The following is a 27,047-nucleotide window of genomic DNA, read 5'->3' as shown; positions in this document are numbered from 1 at the left end:
GAAATGATTCAGTTTTTTCTATTTTTAACCGCCCAGAACTGCTGGTTGGGCAGTATATAAGAAAATAAAATTATTATTATTATTATTATTATTAAAGAAAGCTAATCAATGTCAATCTGAGGAAGGAAGGAAGATTACTCATCCATCTCCACAACTAAGCTTATACCTCTTCCACCTTGCCCAAATAAATAAGGCAAACTATGCCTATATTTTTCAAACACTAAAATAAGAGGACACTCCATGCAACTACGTAAGAATCAACCCACTGAGACCAAATTGTAGAACAATTTTTTCCCCTGGAATCAGTTGCCAAAGGAATGCCTGTCCCATGTTTTCTTAAGACAGTCTGTCTCCACCACTTCAATCAGACTATTCCACCTACCTACCACCCTTTCAGTAAAAAAAAGTACAGTAAAACCTTGGTTTACGAGCATAATTCATTCCAGAAGCATGCTTGTAATCCAAAGCACTCGTATATCAAAGCAAATTTCCCCATAGGAAATAATGGAAACTCAGATGATTCGTTCCACAACCCAAAAACTTTAATACAAAATACTATATGTACTTGTATTGCAAGACCTCGCTCATTTAGAACAGTTACTATACTCCTGCAGCATCAGCGAGAGAAGAACCATCGGCTCGGTTGTGATGATGTGACGTGTGTATACTGTATGTACTCGTATTGAAAGACCTTGCTTGTTTAGAACTGTCACTACGCTCTTGCAGCATCAGAGACAGAAGAGCCATCGGCTCAGTTGTGATGTGTGTATACTATATGTACTTATATTGCAAGACATTGCTTGTATATCAAGTTAAAATTTAAAACACTTGCAATCCAAGATTTTACTGTATTTCCTGAGTTTACTACCTCTTAATCTCATTCTATGCCTTCTCACTCTGGAATTTCCTTTCAATTGAAAGACTCGCCTCATTTGCATTTCTGCCATGTAGATATTTAAAAGTCTCTATCATATCTCCCCTCTCTCCCCTTTCCTCCAAAGTATACATGCTAAGATTTTTAAGTCTGTCCCCGTACGCCTTAAGACACAGACTAACAACCATTTTAGTTGCCTTCCCCTGGACTTGCCTCCACCATGTTGATATCTTTTTGAAAGTGTGGTCACTAGTGGAGATGCTCGATGAACCTTGGTCTGACTCAGTTCTTCTGTGTTCCGATTCTCTCACAGAAGGGGAGTGGAAGACACCTTCAGGTTGACAGGAAGCAAAATCGTTTGCTGCATTGCTGGATTGCAAGTACAGTTGCAACCAAAATGATAAAACCTCTCTTCCATGATTGTGCCAAACATAACTTGTTTGTAGCATGGCAAAATGCTGACTGCCCTATTTGTGATGCCTGTACTTGATCATGAGAGAGTAACCTGCGCATAGTGGCAGGAGTGGTTCTTGTCTTGTTGGGCACACTGGATGGACCATATGGGTTTTTATCTGTTGTTGTGACTGTATTATTCTTGACTAAACATCTCTAATAAACAAGGATTTAAGCAGTAAAAAGCAACATTACAAAAGAACACTATAGACCTTTATGGTTCAATATATTCATTAGTGTAGGCTAATAAAAACATTGCAGCATCTTAACTATTGATATGAAATGCACTGCATAAATATTATTTAATGGTTTATGAATGATTTTCAGTCTGAGGTTCAGAGAACTACTATGTACTTGCTCATTTTTGACTCATCACTCACTCTGATACTGCAAAGTCAAACAACCTTTATAAAATTGTTTCTATCACCTGCAGCACCTAGGAAATCTTTCTCCATATATTTGAAAAGATAAGTCTGACCACAGTGGTCCATGCCACGATAAAATTATGACTAGACTTCTGTAATTCATCAGCTCCTTCCAATGCATAACTAATAGAAGGCTGCAAGCAGCAAAACCACTTCACAGCCTTCCTGCAAAAACTACCCTGGCTACCAGTACCTTACAGGGCTAAATTAAAAACTCTATGTTTGATTTTTAGGGTCCTCAGACAAAATAAGCCAGAGTACTTAAAGAATAACTTAACGCTGTATAGAGAATGACACAGGGACAATTATTTCCCTATCCCCGCAGGAACTCAATTTTCCCGTCCCGTCCCCATGAGTTTTGCCACTGTCGCTGTCCCGGCTCCATTCCTGTAAGCTCTGCCTTAACTGCACAAATCTCAAACACTTATGATTTTAAAGTGTTGTGGCTTGTGCAGATGAGGACAGAGCTTGCAGGAATGGGGCAGGGACAGGAAAAGAACTCTCGGGGATGGGATGGGAAAATGAGTTCCCACGGGGACGGGAAAAAATTTGTCTCTGTGTCATTCTCTAACCCTGTACCCACCTTTGAGGACTTCTAAAGTCCTCTCAAGGAGCATCACTGTTCTTGAGACAGACATGGGAGATAATAATAATTAATAATAATTTTTATTTTTATATATCGCCAAAGCCATGAAAAGTTTGAGGCGGTTTACAACAAGAAGCGCTGGACAATCAGCGAAGAGGTCAACAATTCAAAGACATCTATACAATCTTATATAATGGAAGAAGTAGAATTTGCAGTGCTATAAATGTCTTAGTTTACAAATCGATTGAACAAACTCGTTTTTATCAATTTTCTAAAATTGAGGTAGATTGAGGAGTGCGTGATAACGTTACTCAGCCAATCGTTCCATTTGCCTGCCTGGAAGGCGAAGGTTCTGGCCAGGAATCTTTTGTAGTGGCAGGCCTTTATTGTTGGGTAGGTGAACAGATGTGTTCTTCGTGTGGGCCTAATAGAACTTGCCAGATTAAATTGGAAGACTAGGTAAGTGGGGGCCAGACCAAATATTGATTTATAACACAGACACTTCTTGCCCTGAATTGGTAGCATGGCATGTTGTTACTATTTGGGTTTTTGCTAGGTACTAGTGACCTGGATTGGCCACTGTGGTGATGGGCTGCTGGGCTAGATAGACCATTGGTCTGACCCAGTAAGACTATTCTTATGTTCTTATCTGTACCCTCGTCAAAAGAAATTGTATGATGTGATACCCACTAGCGAGCCTTCAAGTTCAAGTTTCAAGTTTATTTTAAAAAATTTTTACCGTTCAGACTTCTGAGCGGTGTACAATAAAATAGAATTACAATGGTAAAACAATGTTAGCGATTGACAATTAATGGACAGGGGATGTTAGAAAAAAAGAAAAAAAAACTCTGACTAAAGACGAACAAAAACAGAAGGAAAAAGGGGAAGAATTACAATATTTTTGAGAAAAGGTAACAAATAAGGGATAAACAATAGGAAGGGGATTTCATTAAAAATGTCAATAAGTATTTAGCCCTTATAAGGGCATTGAGTTTCAAAAGCATCTTGGAATAGAAATATTTTTAGCTTTGTTTTGAAATGGGGCAGAGATGTTTCTTTGCGGATGTAATTGGGAATAGAATTCCAAAGAGATGGTGCAGTCACTGTAAAATTATTCAGCCTTAACGTGTTAAAATGCTTTAACAATGGGACTGCAAGGAAGTTTTGATTCATAGAGCGAAGGACTTTAGATGGACAGTAGGGAATAAGAAGGCTTTTGATAAATTTGGGTTGGTTACTTAGACGCGTTTTGAAGGTAAGTAGAAGGATTTTATAACTAATCCTGTGCTCAACTGGAAGCCAATGTGCATTGCACAAGGGGGGGGGGAAACATGGTCATATTTTTTAGCATTAAATATTATTTTTATTGCGGTATTTTGCACAATTTGGAGGCGCCTTAGCTCTTTTTTCGTTATGCCTTTAAAGAGGGCGTTGCAGTAGTCGATACAAGTGAATTAGTGTGTTTAAGGAGGAAGGTTCAAGCAATTTGGCAAGCGATCTGGAATTTACTCCCAAAGGGGCTACATCTAACTCAAGACTACTTCTATTTCATGATGCATTTGAAAACCTGGCTCTTCACCCAAGCCTTTAATACACAGGAGGAGTGACTATACACTCATTCTTCACTTGGACTAGCTTAGCTTGCTACACTCACCGTATCTTAGATCAGTTCCCAATAAGCCTTGAGTTTAGCCACCCATCTATTCAGTGGCGTAGTAAGGGGGGGGTAGTCTGCCCCTGAGCACGGTCTTTCTCTGGGTGCTGGCACCCCCTCCTGCTCTCCACCCCCCTTCTTACTTCTCCCACTGCCGCACAAGCGCCCCTTCCCTTTGCCCCCGTACCTTTTTAACTTTGGCACAAGCAGCCACAAAGTTGCTGCTCGCGTCGGCTTCGGCGCTCTCTCTGACGTCACTTCCGGGACCCGCACCTAGGAAGTGACATCAGGGAGAGCGCCAAAGCCGACGCGAGCAGCCACTTCCTGGCTGCTTGCGCTGAAGATAAAAAGGGAAGTGGCAGGGACAGGCACGCGTGCATGGCAGGGGGGGAGAGGGGCGCCACCACCCCAGGTGCTGCTCACCACCGCTATGCCACTGCATCTATTTATCTCAACTGACTCTGTACCACCCATTTTAACCCCTCCTATATATCTACCCTTGAATCAAGTTTCAAGTTTTTATTAAAATTTGATGTGCACGCATTGTCAAATATTTCAAAGTGTATTACAAATTAAAAAATTGGGGAAAACATTGTAATAGATTAGTACAAACTAGTATATACATACAAAAATTCAATACAGGCACAAAAGGAAAGGGGATGAACTACAATAATTATAGAAAAAGTGAACATATGTGGGTCATAAAATGAGGAATAATGAAAAAGGGGAAAAGATTAAAAAGAAAGTCCTGCAAATGAGGTCTGAGTTCATATTGGATGTTTTATTTAAAAAAATATATATATATTTTAAAGAGAGACTAATCTTCTTATTTATCTCTCATAGGCATCCCTATACAGAAAGCTTTTTAAAGAGCCTTTGAAATTTTCTAATGATGTTTCTCTATGCAAATAGCTACATGGTAAATTGTATCGTAAAAAAGTATTAGCACCATATGTTATCTGAATGTTCTAATGCATGCTCTTTTAGGAAGGTATTAAAAACTAAATTATTTGAAAAATTGTGAAACTTGATGGACTTTTTAACTGCTTGTATGCCTCACTGAATGTATAGCGTTCCTTCTTATGTAAATTTGATGAGTTTTTCAATTGTCTGTACCGTATGTATCACCGAGGGCTCCTTTTACGAAGCCGCGTTAGCGGTTTTATCGCACGCATATTTTTAGCGTGCGCTAACCCCCACGCTAGCCGAAAAACTACCGCCTGCTCAAGAGGAGGCGGTTGTGGCTAGCGCGGCCGGCAAATTAGCGCACGCTATTACGCGCGTTAAACTGCTAACGTGGCTTCGTAAAAGGAGCCCTGAATGTACAGTGTTATTTTTATGTAAACAGCTCAGAACTTATGGCAAGGCAGTATATAAGAATACTATTAGCTGTTTCATTTTTTTTATACTGTTTCATGGTACAGGTACAAGATCCTTTATCCAAAATCCTTGGGACCAGGCATATTTTGGTTTTGTTTTTTTTTGGAGCTTTTTGGTTTTTGGAATGGTAATGCTAAGTCAGAAAAAGACAGAACCGTTCTGCTTCTCATTGCCACTCTGAGTGGCATCTTCAGCTCTCTTTGCCATTTTTTTTTTACAGTCCTTCAACTTGAATTGCGCAGAGAATAGGAGAAACGCACGTGCCTGCGTTGGTTTCAGCGTGTGTCACGTTGGGGAAATTGACTACTTCTGGTTTGCGTCAAAAGTTTGTTTTTTGGAGCTTTTCGGTTTTTGGAATTTCGAATAAAGGATCTTGCACCTGCAGTTGCGTTATTAGGCTTCAGTTTGCTGTTTTCAAGTTTACAGCATTTAGAATTTTTAGACTTAACCGCTCTGGTCTGAAGAAGGTGAGCGTTACACCAAGCTTTTAAATATAGTAAATAACACTGAAGAGGCATTCAATATGCTCGTGACAGGTAATACAAAGTGAAAATTGCGTTCAGAACAGTGCTCAGAGTTATTCTTAGATTGTCAGACCAAATGTTAAATTAATAAATCAAATCTTCAACTTTGAAAAAGTATTAAGTAAAACACTTATATGATGGTTAAACTTTATGCTGCTCAAGGGTCTTGACACGTTTCACCAAATGGCTGCTTCAGTAAATCCGTAAGTAGATAAACATCTACGGCATTTATGTTTATACTAGTGTTTAAGCCAGCTACATTAACAGGTGCTAGAATAGATGGGAAGAACTTCTTTCTTTCTGTCTCTCTCCCTCCCGCTGTCTATCTTTCTTTCTGTCTCTCTCCCTGCCCCGTCTTTCTTTCTTTCTGTCTCCCTGCCCCCTGTCAGTCTGTAAGTCTTTCTTTCTTTCTTCAGTGGCAGCGCTGTAAATAGGCTGTTCGCGGCCAGCCCCTACAGGGCCTTTCCTCTACCGCATCTGAAGTGATGCAGCAGAGGAAAGGCCCTGCCAGGGCTTGCTGCGAACAGCCTGTTTACAGCGCTGCCACTGCTGCTTTGGGTAAGGAATGGGGGGTTGGCAGGTCAGGACTGCTGCCACTGCCCTAAGATGCTTCACTGCTTGGCGTTTCCTCCCTGCTCGGCAGTTCCATTGTGCTGAGATACTTCCCTGCTCGGCGGCTCCTGCTGCCACTGCGTTGAGATGCTTTCCTTGCTCGGCAGTTCTATTCTACTGCGCATGTGGAGGCACAGAGTTTCAAGTGCGCATGCGCGGCTAGGATTTTATTAGTACCACGAATGTGCTGAAAGCCGCCACCTGTGCATGCACTGCTACTACCATGTCTCTGCCTACTCTGCCACAGAGCTATGGATCACGGAGGCAGGGATCAAGGAGGTAGGAGTGTGCATGCGCGCTTAAAGTTTTATTATTATTATTGATTTGGTCATTATACTATTATTATGCTGTTAAAAAAAGTGTACGTTTTAAAACTGTACCTGCTGTACACAGTCTTGGCTGAATCTCTTCATAAAGGTGGTTAATACATTCCAATAAATAAATAAAAATAAAGCATGCCTGTCATCTTTTCAAGTCATACCTTCCTTTTATTTCACATCTATACAGAGAGTGACAAAAGCAAACAGCTGGGTCTTGGTGACAGAAGAACACTTTACTTTTGTTACTATAATGCATACCTTTTTTCAAGTGACGAAGGAAACTATGCACGTCCTTTGTGGAATAAGACAAGCCACCAGAGAAACATACTCATTACAAAAAGAACTAGGTTTGGCATTTACATAACATTCATAAATCATACTTATATGCATGAAACTTGGTTCCAGAATGAATGAGTGTTATTACTATTTCGCATACTCAGAAAAAGGGAATTCTATGTCATTGGCATATGGGATGGTAAGAAATTATGAACACTTTTTTTTATTTAAATTACTTGTGAAGTAATGTGCATTATCGGCATCGCACATCTCCCAGGATCACATTCTTTCCCATTACAAAACCCCTTACATTAGTGGTCTCAAACTTGCGGCCCGCCAGGTACTATTTTGAGGCCCTCAGTATGTTTATCATAATCACAAAAGTAAAGTAAAACAGTTTTTTGATCATATGTCTGATTACAATATTATTATTAAGAATTAGCCAAAAGGAAAGATTTATAAACTATAATGAGTTTTACCTCATACAAAATTGTCATTTCTTTAATAAGACATTAACTATTTTTTCTGAGGCCCTTCAAGTACCTACAAATTCAAAATGTGGCCCTGCAAAGGGTTTGAATTTGAGACCACTGCCTTACATGTACCATTGCTGCAGTATTTTATAACACATATATCTAATTTCTCATCTGATGGAAAATAAACTGTACACACACTGGCCTCGACATCCAGGGCACTTATCCAGATAGGAGTGGCGCCTACCCAGTGCCATTTCCCAGGTCATATACAAAATGCTCTGTAACATTATCTGGATAATGCTGCTGAATATCTTTACTGCTTGCCCTGGCACTCCATCTGGGTGGTGCTAGAGTGGATACAGAGGCAGAAGTTATCTAGGTACCACTGATATTCAGCTCTAGTACCTGGATTAATTATCCAGGCACATTAGGACTGCAAAATAACTGAATATTGGTAGTACATGGATTTCTTCTGTTAGTTGCTGAATATTCAAGTACAGCTTTAAACATGAACTGCAGCATTTAAATTAATTGGAGGTGGGCAGGTGTTCAAATAAATGGGGGTTAAAATAAATGGAATACACGTTCAAGGTGCCATTTTGTGGCTTTGCCAGCTCTAACGGTCTAACAATGTGAGCTAAAACCCGTGAGCTACAAACCGTGTAAATAATTTCACCTTTGCACTGTTACTCTGTCTTCAAATAGTGCTGGAAAGGTATCTATCTGGTACAGCTGCAGAAAGCATCGTCTGTTTCTGCACCACAGCCCCTCACCTTTCAACACGCAATGCAGGCAAGTTCCAATTTAAATTATAAACATGTTGAAACCTAAAACATGTACCTGCACCAGTTCAGTGTGACACAAAAATATATATCTTATATACCTCATGAACTGGTTCTGGTCTTCTAACCCAGTGTTTCTCAACTCGGTCCTGGAGTATCCCCCTTGGAAGACAGGTTTTCAGGGTATCCACAATGAATATGCATAACCTTGATTTGCATACACTGCCTCCATGATAAGCAAATTTCTTTTATGCATATTCATTGTGGATACCCTGAAAACCTGACTTCCAAGGGGATACTCCAGGATCAAGTTGAGAAACACTGTTCTAACCAAACTCATTATTGACAAAGGCTGCTCATCTCTCTTATTTCCTGTCTTTAATATTATTTCCAAGCACGATTCTATAAAAGTTAGGCACCCATTATAGAATCACCCTTAGCGCCAACTAAGCATGCTTAGGCAGCGCTAAGTGTTCTACCGTGTTTCCCCAAAAATAGGACAGTGTCTTATATTATGGGTCCAAAAAATGCATTAGGGCTTATTTTCGGGAGACATCTTTTTTTTTCATGTACAACAATCATCTCTCCCTTCCTCTCCTCCACCCCAATTATTCCTTTTTCCTTTCTCCCCCCTCCCCCTCCCCTTGTGCAGCAGAACCCCACCATCCCTCCCACTGAGAGACTTGCATACCTCCGTTCCGAGGCCTCCAAAAACAGTGGTGGCGGCAGCACTCTGAACGGGCTGCTTCGCTGTCTTTGCTGCCGAGGCCAGGCCTTCCCTCTGCAACATCTTTCTATCCCTCCCTTCCATTCCCCTGTGTAGCAGAATCCCACTGACCCTACCACTGTGATACAGCAGAGGGAAAGCCCCAGCGGGGAAGACCACGAAGCAGCCCGTTCAGAGCGCTGCCGCTGCTGCTGCTTTAGGAGGCCTTGGAGCGGAGGTATGTCAGGTCTCACCAGGGTAGGGGAATTGCTGAATTGATGAGTCCGATATTTTTTCAGCGAATTGGGCAGTACTAGTGTCAGGGATGGAGTCGGAGAGTGTCGGGGACATTCGGAGGGGGGGGGGCCTTTGGGCTTTGATCTTAACTAGGCTTATTTTTGGGGTAGGGCTTATATTAGGAGCATCTTTAAAAATCATGTTAGGGCTTATTTTGGGGATAGGTCTTATATTTGGAGAAACAGGGTAATATTTAGGTGCACCTTATGCCTACAATCTACCCCCTAAGCATGCCCACTTTTAACTAGGCACATTGAACAAGACACCCAACTGTTGCAGAATCATTTCTAATAAATTAGATGCCTAACTTTCAATTAACTCCACTTTGTGCCAATTGTGAGCTACTGAGTGCTGATTATCAGCACCGATTTAGCCAATCGGTAGCCCTGGATCAGTAGCATGGAATATTGGGTTTTAGCCAGGTACTAGTGACCTGGATTGGCCACTGTGAGAACGGGCTACTGGGCTTGATGGACCATTGGACTGACCAAGACATGTTCTTATGTTCAATTACTCAATTAAGTTAGGTGCCTACATTGGCTACATCTAACTTTAGGCGTACTTTATAGACTTTGGGGGATAGTGCACACTCTTTAAGAATTGGGCAAACTATGAATGACATTCATTGAAAACAAAAAACAAAAAATCCAAATGAGAACACAAAACTCTTCAGGGTGCCTATAGTGTGAAGTCATGCCCATTCGTGGACATATTCCAAACTCCTGCAGAGTCCGTCCAAGGGTACGTATTCACATTTGCTCCCTGATCAGATCCTCAGCAGACTAATGAGAAGCAAGCTTCCTAATAGTCCCTTTGGATGTTTGGAAGTATTACATTCTAGAACTATACACCCTTTAGGAGTAATTTAGCCTGGATTTTTTTAGGTCAGTTACAGACTGAAATGTCTTTTTCATGTACAAGCCTACTATAGAAACCTAATATAGAACTTTAAGAACCAAAAAATTAAAAGGAACGTGAAAGCTTTAATTAAACAGTAGACATGGATCATCAAGATTATAGTCTTCACTTTAGCCCTTGCCTACTTTTTCGATATAGATTATTCTTTGGAGAAAAAGCCTGACTTTTATTCACCTTGACCCACTTAGATGAAATGGTTCCTATGCTCAATTAAACCCCTCCATTTCTTGATCCTTCTTTGAGATCTTAAATCTTCTCCCTGGTTCTCCCCAAACAACTTGATTTGTCTATCTGCCTTAACTAGATGGTAAATTCCACGGAAAAGGACTGTCTTATGTATATTGTGTGATACTCTATAAATAAATGCTAGTAGTCTAGAACTTGTACAGACTTGTAGCTGCCTAGAACAAGACCACTTAGCTCAGTTTTATGCCTACCTAGTGATACCAGCTTCTGTATATAACCAAGATTACCAGCTCCCTTGAATATGACTGTCCTATGACTGCTGGCCTGTCTGGACCCAGTTTCTAGTTAAAATACTTAACATGAAGAAAAAAATGCTCTAGAACAGGGCTGCCCAAGTCCGGTCCTTGAGATCTACTAGCAAGCCAGGTTTTCAGGATATCCACAATGAATATGCATGAGAGAGAGATTTGCATACGAAGAAGGCAGTGTAGGCAAATCTCTCTCATGCATATTCATTGTGGATATCCTGAAAGCCTGGCCTGCCAGTAGATCTCGAGGACCGGACTTGGGCAGTCCTGCTCTAGAAAGTCCAGCTTGCGTTTTTCCAGATATCATACTTGTTGATAAAGTCTAATTTTCTGATGGCTGCAGCTATATACGGAACTTGTTCTGACTGCATGCCATATTTTAATTGTGCAGTAACTGAGCATGTAAAATTTACATTAACCAATACACGGAGCAGATATGAGCTCGAAAACAAAAAGCAGTCAACAACAAATGATAAATCCCTGGGGGCCAGCAACAGCAAGCAAAAATCAATATTCTGATCACTTTGAGAGCCTGAAGATTTTTATTTGTCCCACAGCATAAAACAGCTCTTGGTGGCCCAGGCAGGAACAGACATGAGATGGGCTCATTTTTTACCTCATGACCTATCACAAGACAGATACTTTAAGTACATGCTATAACTATATTTTGTATATTCTTACTCAGTGCAGGTTAGATCTAAAATATCCCGCAGCATTCTAAGTAACATTCAGCCATAGTAGTTACATAAAGTTATATGCCTGTAGATGGTAGAAGAAACAGACAAATTGCCTGGCCTAAAAAAGTTTCAGAAATAAAATGTGGAAGTTCTCTACTGTTTTTATTTCACCAAACTGCTATCAAAACTACTGTATTTCTCTCCTTTATGTCTCCGTTTCTGATATCATTGCTTTGGAAGAAAAGCCAAACACAAAGCAGAAACAAAGCTTGGATTTATCAATGAGATGGCATGGGGGTCCTTTTTAACAGGTGTAGCATTATTTAATGTGACATACAATGGAGTGCCATCTTTCTGAGAAATACCTCATGGGGGTTTTACTTGGTTTGCTGAATTTCAAAAAAGTAAATTTTACAAAATGCACTTTGAGTATTTTCTTCTGTTCGTAGTCTCAACAAGGGAAAAATATAACAGATAAATACAGTCCCTCCCTCATTTGTGCACATTTTTGGAGGGTCTCACTTTGGTGTGCTAGGGTATTTTTTTATTTTCCAATGCAGTTTGAAAGATTTTAGACACTAATTGTATTGCACCCTCCCCCCCCCTTTTTTAAACTTTCTCTCAACTACTACACAAATTGACACAGCTAAAATTTACATTCTTCCCACAGGGAAATAATAGAAATATTTAATATTGTGTACCCACTGTACATCCTTTCAGCAACAGGTGTTTCCATTTTCACTTTCCCTATATTTACCAACGTATTCCCATATTTTATCCGAATGTACTATTCAAGTAAATATTTTGAGCTGTGGCAAGTCTCCAGGTATTTCAAAATACTATCCCATCTTTAGTACCAGACTGAGTTTTGATTCATTGTCAGCACAGTAGCAGTTGGCTTAAATGGAACAGGAGTTAGCCCGCTTTCGGGGCTTGGGCTCCCGCATATCTCTGTCTTTTAAACACATACAAGATGAGCAGATTGTTTCCGACAGCCTCCAGAGCCCCAGCCTGAAAACACTGTTCGAAAGGCTGTAGATCACACAGTTACAGAAACTATTGCTTATGGCGAGCCACGTCGTAAAGAAGGACAGAGCCGAGTTTTCCAGCACTCGAGAGCTTTCAAGCAGAAAGTAGATGATGTAGGGAAGCCAGAGTATATAGAATACACTGGTTATCCTGAATAAAACCATAGCGTAACGGCTATCAGGACTGTGCCCACTGTCACCGGAGGCATCCATGTCCTGACTGGGAAAGCGAGCCCTCCGCTCACTGATCTCTTTGGTGTGCTGCCGGCAGATTTTAAATATGTGGAAGTATGTGAAGCAGATGACCAAGGCAGCTGGAGCGTACAGTAGGCACACAATAAAACCAGTAAAATAGGCACTGGTGTGCCAGGAAGTAGCGCACCATTCAAAAATGTCGCCATGGTACCCAGGTTTCCCCCAACTGAAAAATGAAGGTAGAAAGATCAAACAGGAGTACATCCAGATCAAGACGATGCAGATTCTCAACCGGCAAGGTGTAACCAGCTGATTGTAGGATAGAGGTTTGGTGATGGCCAGGTAGCGGTCCACACTGATGCAAGCAAGGCATGCCATGGATACACTCTTTAGCACAGAAATGATATATCCAAAAATCTGGCAAATCAAAGATTCGTGAATGCCAGTGGGGTAGTGGAGCAAGGAAAGCGTGGGAACCAAACAACTCACCCCAACAAAGAGGTCAGCATAAGCCATCGTCTGAATAAAATAGCTGGTGGTGTAATGGTGCAGGAGTGGAGCGCAGTGAAAGACAAAAAATTACTGTTAAATTCCCAAGGATGATCAAAACTGTCAGCAACACTATGATAACAGTCTCCAGGACACAGACATCTACTGAATTACAGTGACCAAATCCAAGTGGGCAGGAGTGAGGTTCAGAGCCATTCCCAGAACTACTGCTACTCATGTTCAGAGTGCTCCATTCAATCCGTTTGGAATGGTTCATGGTTTAAGTTAGTCGATTTGGTGAGAAATTAGGGATCTCTGCAGATGGAGCTACAGCCAACAGGTGACTTGCTGAAGCACAACATCTGAAATAAACCTCCTGGGTTCCTGTGGCTCAGGATCTCATAAGCTCAGGCAACCGGCGGGTGCTTCCTCGAAAGAGTGTTATCAAAAACCGCTACATGCCTCTTCTGCATTAGCGCCTCACCGACACACCTTATGCTTTGAGAACACCGAAGAAAAAAATAGAATCCTAGAAGTCAGAGACACATGGAGCAAAATCATTGATTAACTCCATCCGGGACTCTATCCATTCCCATCAAACACAAGGCACTTCTGCTAGGCAAGACGGATTTTTATTCTGCACCATAGGGAAAAAAGAAACGAGTAAGAGAGGGAAAAGAGTCAGTTTCTATGGATTTCATTGGCATTTCTCATTGTACTTATCTCATACTTTACTTCCTAGATTTGCAGATCCCCCAACACTGATCATAATATTTCAAAAATAGGCTACGCATAAACATCTGTCATAAAACATAGACCGCAAGTAAACTAGAATTTAAGAATAAAAAAGGGAGGAGGAAAAGCACTCAGAGAGAGGAAAGGAGACAGGGAAAGGTTCAGAAGGTCAGATGATAACATTATGATTTTCAGTTCCACTCAAGGACAATGCTGTTTTTCTTACCAGCAGCGTAATTCCTTTTACACAGTTTGCATGCAATAAAATAATTCTGCTGAAAATTAATTTCAATGTAATAATGAATTAGTAATAGAAAGAAGGGGGAGAGAGACAAGGAAGCCTTTTTCTACAGAAGAGTATATCTATATAACCAGCTGACAAATAAGGAAAAGGGAATTATAAATAAATAAAATTTGGAAGCCCGAGGTCAAATATATTCTACTCTTATACCTTTAAAATTTAGTCTCTTGCAGTTACTAGTCCCAGTATTACTGGACACACAACGTCCTTCCTCCACTTCCTATAGAAAAATTAATCCCCCCCTCTCACAGTTTTAGCAAAGATATTAACCCAGATCTTTTAAAAGTCTGACCACTATGGTGGATGAGTACTGTAAAGAGAAAGGTTCAATGGAGGTACTTTCTCACCTTAGAGGCAACACCTGAAACACTTCATATCGGTCTCCCAGAGTACTGTTCAGGAAGAAAACACTTTAGTCCGCATTGTGATGTGATGTTGCAAGGACTGAAGGTAATGCCACTGTTAATCCTTGAATAGTCTCACTCGACTCCTCCTACGGTGCTCTCTACCTTTCTTCAGTTTCCACCGGGCTATCTGACAACAGGATTTTAACTGTCATTAAATGACAGCCACAGTTTCTAACATATTCCCTGTAGACTTCTTTTTTTTAATTATTTCTCTTACTCTGGTTGAGGTAAATGCATAATTAGTGCAATGCGTGCTAGGCAATTTGCCCTCAAATACACATGAAAAAAAAAATGTCCAAGAGGCTGAAAAATTAGGAACCAGACAGGAGAAAATCAGAAAAGAAAAAAATATCCAAGACCACTCGTTATCACACTGGATGCAATTTTTTTTTTTTTTTTTGCTTGAAGTCTCTAAAGTGTTCACAGCTCAGTGATGCTTTGTCAGTTCTTGCTCTGCCTTCTGAAGGAATTTCGTGCACTTCGATGAAATAAACCCAATGTTTTATCCAGTTCTGATACAATAGTTTTAACACTTGCATTTTTTTTTTTAATGATTTCAATTAACTTCCCTAAGCACCACTGTTCCATATAGAGATGTCTTTTCTCTGCTTTCATAATATTCACAGACTCTAGGATTTTCCTTCCTCTTTTCTTTAAGCAGTTTTACCAACTGGAATTCAGACACATTGAGAAAGGGGAAAATGCAGTTTCTTCTTCTTACTGTGCTAAGCCAGTGCTTCTCACCAACATCCCATGTTATCAGCAGTGCTGGAATAGTTGGTACAGGACTCCTATCTACTATCATACAGTTTTCAGGGATGCTGCTGTTGCTATATTCTCGCTCTCTTTTGCTTGCAATCTCTTGGCATTATTACTGCTAGCACCTGAGCCCCTGCTCCTCCTCCATCCTCCCTCCCCTTTTCCTCCTGGAGCTGATGCAGAAGAACTCACCATCAGAAAGGTGACTCGGTCCTTCTACCCCAATCAACAGCATAGCCAATGGCCACTGCAGTTGAAACTGTCACTAGGTAACAGTTGCCAAGCACACACACAAGGCTTATAGATTTAAACAGCAAGCTGCGTTCAAGCATGACATATGAAGACAATGGGACTGACCTGGTCCCTATAATATATTAATGACATTTAAAAGCTTCTGAGACAGGGCTGCCCTCCCCCGGTTTTGTCCTTCTGATACCCTTCAAAAGCTTATGCATCTCACAGGCTAATATAATGCAAACATTTTTATAAACTGCGTCTGCCTTTAAATCCTATGTAGAAACTTGCACAATATAATAACCACCACCCACATGAGCAAGTCAGCAGTAATTTTATCCTTACTGGGAGGGAGAACCAGTCAATTATTAATTAAACATGCGGGGAAGGCATGCAGAGGTATGGTGTTGAGAAAACTTTCCAACACAGATTTGTAGAAGGAAGTGATGGGGTCCTTCTATAGAAAGTATATAGTAAGAGCAATTCTGTAAAACGGCACCTGGTATGAGCCCATTGTATGAAGGAAAGTAGATGCATACAGTAGAGTTTCAGTTAACTGGCACCCATGGGGATTGATAGATCCCAGATAAATGTAGTTTCTGGTTGCTTGAGAGTTACATTAAAAATAGACCTAACTAATACTATATATGCCCCATACTTTGCCATACCTTAAACTGTTCCAGACAAACTCAGGTGTGATGTGCCACGTTTACACTTAAATTTCCACCAGAAATTGATTTTATTTTTCATTTTTATTTAAAGTATTATAGTATTTCTCAGATTTTTTTTCTGGTTGCTTGAGAGTTCTGGTTAATTGAGTTCCGGTTAACAGAGAGCCTTTACAGAATACTAGCCTAACCGACTATATAAACACCTCGTAACAGGCACAAGCACTTTCACCAGTCATAAACCTGATGCGTTGGCACCTAAGGGGGTCTTTTACTAAGCTGCATAAAGTAGATAACATGGGGGGAGAAGATTAGATGTCAGGAGGGGGTATAAGGAGGGAAGCTTGCTGCCTTTTTTATTTTTAACTTCAGAACCATCTCTATTCAATTGAATGTTTTTATTGTAAACTGCCTAGGCGGGTAATAAATATCTGAAAGAAAATAAAGAAAGAAATACAAATAATGAATAAAGGAACAGACCAATATGCAAATAGCAAGTATAACACATATATACTCATACGTTGATAATAAAGTGACACATCTTATAAGCATAATAGCTACAGTTTATTTTTAAGTGGGTAATGGAGGGTTAAGTGACTTGCTCAGGGTCAGAAGGAGCCACAGTAGGAATCAAACTCAGTTACCCCAGTTCTCAGTATACTGTGCCAATCATTAGGCCTACTCCTCCATTCCCTGGTAGCATTAATTATTCTCAACTTCAAAAAAAAGCTTGCTAAAATCCCAAACTTCATATGTAATGAATGCACTGCATACAAATCTGTGTCGTGGATATGCTGAAAACCTGACTGTTGGTAGTGCACTAGGATAGCTTTTGGAACTTATGATGCAGGGTTAAAAGAAACATTATGTGATAATAGCAGAGTTAACAGGTTGTCTCGCTTTTAAAACACTGTATGGAGAGCTTTCTAAGATTTACTAAAATATTAGTAGAAAGTTTCAAATATTGTAGTTTCATCATCTATTATTAACATTTCCATCTATGAAGGGCATAAGGTAAAAGCAAAGACACCATAATTGCACAACTATTGAATAGTGCAGATTGGAATTCACTCTTTTTGGAAATAGTTGGAATTATATAGTTTTCTGTAAAAATATTTTAAAACCTGATTATTTCAAAAATTTGTTTGAGAAGGTTAAGAGGTACATAATAAAAAAAGAAAAAAAAGAAAAAAGAAAGTCTAATTACCTACCTAAATCAGCACTTGGACCAGGGGTCCCCAAAGTCCCTCCTTGAGGGCCAAATCCAATCGGGTTTTCAGGATTTCCCCAATGAATATGCATGAGATCTATGTGCATGCACTGTTTTCAATGCATATTCATTGGGGAAATCCTTAAAACCGGACTGGATTCGGAGGGACTTTGGGGACCCCTGATTTGGACAATCAAAAAGACAGGTTATCCAAGTACTCGATAACGGAACAGGGTTTTAAAGAAGCATCTAAAACCAGCTTAGGCCTTTTCCCTGTCTCTGTGCGTCCAGAGCGAAAAGGGACATTTTTGGAGTAGTGGGTAAGGCGGAAAGTGTGCCTAGAAGCCTGATTAGGTGGTATAACAAATTTTAAATAAACTTGGAAACTTGGGTTTGCAAGTTGTCGGCAGGAGGGATTGGGCATTCCTCCTGCCAGGGAAGATTGTGGGAAGGTTCGAGGCATCACGGCAGGAGATATCGGGCATTTCTCCTGCCAATGATCATTTGGGGGGGGGTCGTGTTGGCTTCAGGTAGGAGGGACTGGGCATCCCTCCTTCACAGGGGAGGGGGGGGTGGTTCCACGGTTCTCTAACCAGCGCTTATAACAGTTGGCGGTTAGAGAATTGTGCTTTTAGGTGAAGGACTGGTCCCTCCTATGCCTAAAAAGTCTTTTTTGGGTGTTTGGGACTTGGGCGATTTTATTTTATTTTTTTTGAGAATAGGGCTTAAAGGTAGACCTAGTGCCAGTCTGGGTGATTAAACTCCTGAATATACAGGTAGGCCATTTAAACCCCCACACACACACATTTTGGATGTCTTTTTCGAGAATGGACATTTCCCTGCTGCCTACTTTGGGCACCTAAGGCCTTAGGCCAAAAGGGAACATACACATTTTTTTTATTATGCTCCTCCACATTTTTAGTTGGTTGTTGTTTTTTTTTTAATCTGTAAGATTTTTGTATGTAGTTTTGATTCATGTTCAAATAAGTTTTGTTTTTTTTTATTTTTAAAACATTGTGACCCACTTTGAACTACCATCCCCCCTTTTACAAAACCGTAGTGCAGTTTTTAGTGTCAGTCGCGACAGTAACAGTTCCGACGCTCATAGAATTCTTATGAGCAATAGAGCTGTTACCACCGCGGCCGGTGCTAAATACCACGTTTTGTAAAAAGGGGAGGTGGTACATTTGGTGAGGATATAACATAACATAAATAACAGTCCTTCATCCTTAACTGGATAAGAATGTTATCTGTAAATTTTGAGAAAGAGGACTGAGGTGCAATTTGGATCAAGATGACACACAAAAAATCTATATGCAGAAAATGTATAGAATTGATATTTCATGTACTTCATAGAACATATTGATATTCTGCCTTTTTCTCAAGATGTAATTGCACATTCAATTTGTGTTGGAGGGGCTGTGGTCTTGGAAACTCTTTCATACCTATGGAAATATGTGGTCAATTTCTGGAAAATTGTGTTCAGAGAAAATACAGATGTAAGATGCTTTTAAGCAGACCTATGTCTAAAGTTCAGATTACATGGTATCTGGAATAGTCAATGGGACTCGGTCCATAACAGGTAGTTAATAACCTAGAAGATACTGGCAGCAAGGTTTACAGTAGCAAATTACTGTATGAGTGTGCCACTTACTGAACACTGGCAGAAGTAGTTGTATAAGACTGAGCTTATTAATAAACTCAAATCAAGAATAAATGGTCTAGAATAGATCTTCTAGAGCAGGGGTGCCTAAAAGGTCAATCGCGATTGACCAGTTGATTGCAAAGGCAACGCGAGTTGATCGCAGGGCGTTCTCCCTGCTCCCTGACGCCACAACAGGCCAGCAGTGACTACAGAAGCGCCGGGCAAGCCAGCCTCCCTCACCCCCACCCACCCCCAACATCAATTCTGACAGAGGAAGTTCAGGGCCAGCCAATACTAAAACAGACCTCTTCTATTTCTATCACAATTGATGAGTTCATGGCATTCTGAGCTGGAATTTGAGGCAGATGATGATGTCTGGCAAAAGGTACAGACCCAAATATTTCAATCTATATGATCCGCAGTGGTATTACAGTTGACATACTTCCTTTTGCACAGATCTCATTGGACCCCAAAAAGATTAGCCAAACTCTCAAAGGACACTTCTGATCTTTGCTGGTCTTGTAAGAAAGCTGTTGGAACATTATCTCACATGATATTTCACTGCTGTCATCTCACTGTATATTGGAATAATGTTTGGAACACCATCTCATCCATCTTGAATATAAAAGCTCCTTTACATCTTAAGTTCATTATACTGGGTCATCATGGTCTTCCACAACCTATGTCTAAATATAATGCTCGCCTGCTCAACATTTTACTATTTGAGGCTATTAAAAATATTTTACACTGCTGGAAATACTTATCTAAAGTGGAATATGTTGTATGGTGGAATACAGGATGTATCACCACCAAATATGAGTGTGTTATAGCTGAAAAATTCTACTAGTTCATTTCTCAAAGTATGGGACCCTGTTCAGTCTTATTATAATAAAGACCATTGATGTATTAAGGCTATTGTCTGTGTCATCCCTTCAAAATTTGACTTGGCTGATTGTTGTTGTGTGGTGCTTACTGAGACTCCCCCCCCTCTTTTTTTTTCCTACTACTATGGGCTCCTTTACGAAGGTGTGTTAGGGCCTTAACGCATGGAATAGCGTGCACTAAATTGACACGCGTGCTAGACCTTAACACCAGCATTGAGCTGGCGTTCGTTCTAGCCATGTAGCACGGGTTTAGCGTGTGCTAAAATCCTGCGTGCGCTAAAAACCTTAGTTTAGCGCACCTTAGTAAAAGGAGCCCTTTACCTGCTGCTATATTTTTTGCTAACATTTTAAGCTACGAATTTGGCATGTTTTGACTAGTTGTAGCATGTTTAAAACACTGATATTTGCACAGATTTTAATATAGCTTGTCTGTAACATGTCCCGCTTCCATTTCTGTACTTACAGCTTTTGTTATATTTGGATTTATATCATATCTATGGTATAATATTATGTTATTTCACTGTTATGACTTAAAATGTCAATTTAAAAAAAAAAGATGAAATATTTTGACACCCAAGTAAAATCCTGTATTGGCACTGAACAATTATCAGCATAAAAACCTCCAATGAACTTTAATTGCCCAAAAGTGTACATAAGTATAACCAGTAACTACTTAATTTAGGCCCCCTTTTATACAGCCTCGTTAGGCTTTTTTTTTTTTTTATCGGTGGCCGTAGTGGTATTAACTCCAATGCTCATAGAAATCCTATGAATGTCATAGCTAATACTGCTGCGGCCGGCGATAAAAAAGCCTAACATTGCTTCATAAAAGGGGGCCTTAGTTATGTATCATTTTCAGTCTACCAAGACTAACATCAATCAGCATTTTGCCAATCTGCTTCTGTTTTTACCTGGAAATTCTGAGGCTTTTTCTCCTAGTTATACCATTTCAGTACATTTGATTAGACTTTTGTGTGCATTGAACTTCATTTTGACTTGTTTTTTTGTTAGAAATAATTTTCAGTAGCTTGAGCATATTAAGAAGCTGTCAAAATCCTTGGCAGGAGTCTCTAATAAACATGAAAATATTTGGAGAAGGTTCTGGACCATTTCTTAAAAAGTGACCTACGGAGAGAAAGGTCTCAATGAAATGATAACTTAGGTACTTTCTGTTATGTGTTTACGAAGTGTGTTCCTTTGAGTAAAAAGAAGTAAATTACTTTTGTCTGGGTTTTGTTTAATAAAAAAAATATTTTATTTTAATATCATTCAAATAGAAGATCCCCTGTAGCTAGATGTTATATTTCCAGAAGAGGTGGGCAGAAGGAACAGAGATGCTGAATTATGATCTTAAACTGCTGCCATAAATTAGGTATCTCCTGTTGAGATAGGTTATTTCATTATGATCAGAAATGATATTAAAATGAACCAAAGGAACTGGAGTAAACATTAAAAGCACTTAATTGGATAGCTATGCTATTTTTATCCCAATTTTGCTGGATCGCTGTATGAAATTGCAACTGTGATTCAATAAAATCTGTCCAATGGGAGATATTTAAACTGTGACAGGGTTAGACATTTTGTTTCCCACCTCTGTTTTCCAGTACTATCAATACAAGGTCCACCTATAATCTATGCCAACAAAAAACAGTGTGGTTAAAAAAAAAAAAATTCTAACCCAACTAGCAAAATGCAACACTAGTATCAGGCACACAAAAAATTAGAATATTAATTTAACTCATGACTTTTATTTATCAGCTAAAGAGTAAGAGAGAACTACATCCATTGTATTTGGGCCAGTTAAACAGCACACAAGAAACCTAAATTTCAATACCAAATTTTACTTTGCTCCTTGGGGGGGGGGGGGGGGACAAAGCTGCATATACTTTCAAGGTAGTGTTGGGTCACTGTACAATTGCAATTCTTAGTAGCACAGGCAGCAGAGTTGAGTGAGCCACTGCAACAGCATTACCAACCAGCGAGATGAACACAGGGAGGGAGCTTGCTCTATTTAGCCCTCCTAAGCAAAAAGATGTTTCACTGTCCCTGCTTAGAAGTCAGATTCAGGACGTAAATGTATCAGTTCTGAAATATGTTGTAACCTTTGGCCACTGGTCAATGACTGTTGCTATGATGGTCAGGCTAAATTAGGAAGATAAGAATGCACCCTCAAGTTTTATCTGTACTATCCCCTGTCACAAAGGAGCTGCTATTGACAGGTTGCAAAGCATCTGGAAGAATAAGACTGTAGCAGCTGAAAGAGATATACGTCTTCTACAGCTTTCCTTATACTCCTGCTTTGCAGTGCAGGATGAACTGCCCAGCCTATATCATTGCTCTTCCCTGAAACCAACTCTAACAGGTAATGTTTGTACAAATGAAGGAGCAGGCCATTTATTGGAAAGATGGCCCAACAGCTTTTCTCTACTGATGGCGACAGTAAATGCATTTTAAAAACACTGATCTTCAAGCTTTGGAGAATTTCTCCATATCTGATATTTTACAGAATCTTCTCTCTGTGCCCTTGGGGGATGCTGATTGTGGAACTGGTGCTGAGGCCAGACCAAAGAATGAAAGTCCAGAGGCATAACTCGTACTCTCCATTACTTGCTCTTTCCTGAAGTTGCAGTTAGCCTTGGTAGTATGACTTCCTATCTCCTATGGCTGCTCACCATCTACATCTGCAGCTGCTGGCACCTTCCTCTTTATAGATATTGGACGATAGACTACAGAGGCCTACATTTCAAATGGACGCAGCCGCTGAGCTGATTGTGGCAAGGAAATCTCCCTGCTGTGATCAACTGAGCGGCCATGGCAGAGAACCCCTTGAACCTAACAGCAAGTTGGCCCGTAGGAGGGATGCCCAATTCCTCCTGCCGCCACCCCCGAACCCTAACCGACACTGACCGTGACAGGAGGGATGTCCAATTCCTCCTGCCGGAAACCCTGAAACAACTCCCCAACCACAATAGGCAGGAGGGATGCCTACTCCCTCCTGCCAGCAGGCCCCACAAACTAATGATCCCCAGACTCGAACCCCCCACCCTGGCAACCCCCCCCTAAATCCAAACCCTTAACCCCAACCACCCCCTGACTCCCCTTGTACCATTTGTAGTACGGCGGGCCGGAGGAATGCCTATTCCCTCTGGCCGCTAGGCCCACTTCTTCACAATGGCATCCTGGGATACACTGGGAAAGGGCCTATGGCCCTGACTGGCCCATAGGAGGGGCCTTAGGTACCTGGGCCAACCGGAGTCTTAGGCCTCCTTCCCAGTGCATTCTTATATGCACAAAGAATGGACTAAGTCTCCAATTGGCCAGATACCAAAGGCCATGGGGTGGGGGGGAGGTTGTGGAGGGCCTGCTGGCAGGAAGGTGTGGGCATCCCTCCTGCTTATCACGGTTAGAGGGTTGTTTAGGGAGTTCCTACAGGAGGGATTGGGTATCCCTCCTGCCACGGACAGTGTCATGTGGGGGGATATTTTTAATCTGAATAGGGTAAGGTTATTGGGATAGTCTATGCTTCTGTGTTTTATTGAATAATCATTGGGTGGGGGGAGAAATGGTTGGTTATGCATATTTGTAAGTTGAATGTGCTTTTATTAACTTATTATATGATATACTAGCTTTATAACCCATTACATTAAAGGGTGCTAGAATATATGTGTGTGTCTGTCTTTATTTTTTTCTCTCTCTGTCTCCTTAGCCGCTTTCTGTATTTCTGTCTTTCTTTGTTTTGGCTGTCCACCACCACCCTTGCATGCTCCCCCTGTCCATTATCCCTTCCTTTTACCTCCCCTTCACTGCTCCCCTTATCCAGCAGCAGCCCTTCTCCCTTGTTTTACCTCCCCCCTGTCCATCAGCACCTCTTTCTGCTCCTCCTGTCCAGCAGTAGGCCTCCCTTATTTTTTTCCCCCTATCCATCATCACCACTTCCTGCTTCCCCTGTCCAGCAGTAGGCCTCCCTTCTTTTTCCCCCCTGTCCATCAGCACCTCTTCCTGCTCCTCCTGTTCAGCAGTAGGCCTCCCTTCCTTTCCCCCCCCCGGCCATCAGCACCTCTTCCTGCTCCCCATGTCCAGCAGTAGGCCTCCCTTCCTTTCCCTCCCCCTATCCATCAGCACCTCTTCCTGCTCCCCCTGTGCAGCAGTACGCCTCCCTTTCTTTTTTTCCCCCCATCCATCAGCACCTCTTCACTGCTCCCCCTGTCCAGCGGTAGGCCTCCTTTCCTTTTTTCCCCCCTATCCATCAGCATCTCTTCCTGCTCCCCCTGTCCAGCAGTAGGCCTCCCTTCCATTTCCCCCCGTCCATCAGCACCTCTTCCTGCTCCCTCTGTCCAGCAGTAGGCCTCCCTTCCTTTTTTCCACCCCTATCTATCAGCACCTCTTCCTGCTCACCCTGTCCAGCAGTAGGCCTCCCTTCCTTTCCCCACCCCCCACCAGAGCAGAATCTCCCCTCTGTCTATCCCCCAACAGTCCAACATCTCCCTTCTCTCTATCTCCCATCAATCCATCCTCACCTCTGTCTCCTCCTGTCAGCCACTGCCGTTTGCCATGTGGTCGATCCGCTGCCGACAAGCGGGGTTCAGCTCCGGCGCGTCGCTCGCGCACAGCAGTGGGAGCAGCGCCACCAGCAGTGCCGCCATCGGGAGCCCTTCTCGAGGGAGTGGGACAGGCTGCTGATGAGCTTCGGGGGCTGCTGAGATGCCAGAGATGGAGCGGCCCAGCTGAACTGGTGTCCCCCACCTCTCCCAGGTGCCAGCGCCGCTCTCCCTCTCAGTGAGCCGGGCTGGAAAAAGAGGAGACTGTGACATATAAGCGCGCATGCGCACTCTTGTGGCCACATCGCGACGGATGAGGGAACACGGCTTTAGAGTGCACATGCGCACTTACCATTTTATTATATACTAGTCTTTAAGCCCGTTACATTAACGGGTGCTAGAGTAGATGTCTGTCTGTCTGGGTATTTTTTCTCTTTGTCTCCTTGCATGCTGCCTGTCATTTTTTCTGTCTGTGAATCTCCCTGTTCTTCCTTCCTATGTCCATAGTGCCCCTTCCTATGTCCTTAGTGCCCCCAGTGCCTCCTTCCTCCCCCACCTCTGATGCCAGACTGCCTTCCATTGAAAACCCCCCACCCCCTCCGTTGCCTCCCATAACCCTTCCATTGAAACCCCCCCATGCCAGCCTGCCTGCCATCCCCCTGAGCAGCATATTTCCATTGAAATCCCCCCCGATGCCATCCTGCGTGCCTTCCTTCCATTGAACCCCCCACCCCCCTCCAATGCCAGCCTGCCTGCCTCCCATCCCCCTTCCACCGAACCCCCCCCCCCATGCCAGTCTGCCTCTCATTCCCCTGAGCAGCATGTTTTCATGGAATCCCCCATGCCATCCTGTCTGCCTTCCATTGACCCCCCCTCCTCCGATGCCAGCCTGCCTGCCCCCTCCCATTCCCCTTCCACCTGCCTGACTCCCCCCCCGCCACCACCGATCTGGCACCACCAAAACCCCCATTGACCCTCCCACCGCTACAGGGCTGACAAACCCGGCAGGAGCAGCAGCGTCGCAGGCACACTAAACGCTGCTTCGGTTCTTCTACTGGCCTAATTTCCTCTGCCGCTTCCCTGATGACGTCATCAGGGAAGCGGCAGAGGAAATTAGGCCAGTAGAAGAACCGAAGCAGCGTTTAGTGTGCCTGCGACGCTGCTGCTCCTGCCGGGTTTGTCAGCCTTGTAGCGGTGGGAGGGTCAACGGGGGGTCCAGCTCCGACGCGTCGCTAGCAGCGGCTTGAAAAAAAGGAGACTGAGGGTCAATGGGGGGTCCAGCTCCGGCGCGTCGCTAGCAGCGGCTTGAAAAAAAGGAGACTGTGATGTTAAGCGTGCATGCACACTCGTTCCGTCGTGACGGAACAGGGCACATGACTTTTGAGTGCGCATGCGCGCTTAACATTTTATTATTATTGATGATATTTGTGAATTGCACTTTTGAAGTTTAGAAAATCAATAAAGAATTTTTTTTAAAAAAAAGGCTATTTGAAAAAAAAATGTGCCTTTAAGTGTCTTTTGAAATTTTGGAGTGATTCTTTCTTTCTTAAATGTACTGATAAATTATTCTCTAATATTGGAACTAAATTTAAACAATGCGCCGTTTTCAGTCTCCAACACAAGCCCACTCGCTGCTTAGCCCTCTGTCTCTGAGCCTTATGTACTCTTTGTTTTCTCTCTGTCTCTAAGCTAGATACATTTTAACCCCTTTTCCCTCTGAAGGCTACATGTTCCTCATAAAAGCTTCTTTTCCTGTGAAATCTAAGAGACATAGCAAGAAAATGATGGTTGCCTCAAATTCACAATGACATCAATATCCATGGGGTTTGGATGTAGTGATCTGGGATAGGCTTATTTGATGCTTGTCCAAAGCTTCAAACTAGAGAGCTGCAAGGGAACGGGGATGGTGGGACCTGCGGGTTCCCCCCTCAGTTTACGGGGATCCCGTGGGGACACCCCTTCAGGTCGCGGGGATCCCGCGGGGACCCCCCCCTCATGATCTCAGGGATCCCGCGGGGTTGGAGGCAGCTCGAGCCAAGAGGCCCCTCTTCTTTTCCTGCCTGCAGCACGCACACGTAGCCGACTGAAAGTCTTCCCTCAACATTAGAGCTGGCGCCGGAGAGAAGGCTTCGCGTTAGTCACATGCAGCATATAGCGGGCAGATCTCTTCCTGGCCGAAGAACACGTAGCCATCGCCTCTGGCCGACTCGCAGGAGGCCATGCAGTCCTTCTCCTCCAAGAACTGGTAGTTGAGATAGGTGGCCACTTTGAGCGCCAGGGGGCAGTGGAAAGGCTAGTTAGAGGTGGAGTACTTGGGCACTCCGTAGAGTGGGGGACCGGTGGTGGAGAGTAGTGTCTACCCCCCCTCCCACCACATTCCGAGTGGTTCTGCCCCAAGCATATCTGCTTTGCCACTGGAAACCGAACATATTCATCAGTCTTGCAGCCCTGCCATGCCTGCTCACAGATGGATTGGCATGCCGGGATGGCCTGCTCCAGC

General features: G+C 42.3%; 2 protein-coding genes across 4 annotated transcripts in view; both read right to left on the bottom strand.

The window, feature by feature from the left end:
* The window catches only part of RABGAP1L (RAB GTPase activating protein 1 like), a 978,589-nt gene that overhangs the window by 557,752 nt on the left and 393,790 nt on the right, over positions 1–27,047 (bottom strand). The gene's annotated exons all lie outside the window — the stretch shown is intronic.
* Positions 11,256–14,916, bottom strand: GPR52 (G protein-coupled receptor 52). The gene is given in 3 exon segments (XM_033916617.1): positions 11,256–13,253; positions 13,255–13,803; positions 14,550–14,916. Coding segments are annotated over 2 exon segments (1,089 nt in total). The 5' UTR covers positions 13,444–13,803; positions 14,550–14,916; the 3' UTR covers positions 11,256–12,353.

The sequence above is a fragment of the Geotrypetes seraphini genome, chromosome 12, assembly GCF_902459505.1.
Source record: "Geotrypetes seraphini chromosome 12, aGeoSer1.1, whole genome shotgun sequence".
Taxonomy (NCBI): Eukaryota; Metazoa; Chordata; class Amphibia; order Gymnophiona; family Dermophiidae; genus Geotrypetes; species Geotrypetes seraphini.
Note: the sequence above shows the minus strand (reverse complement) of the source record. Positions and strands in the feature narration are given on the sequence as shown.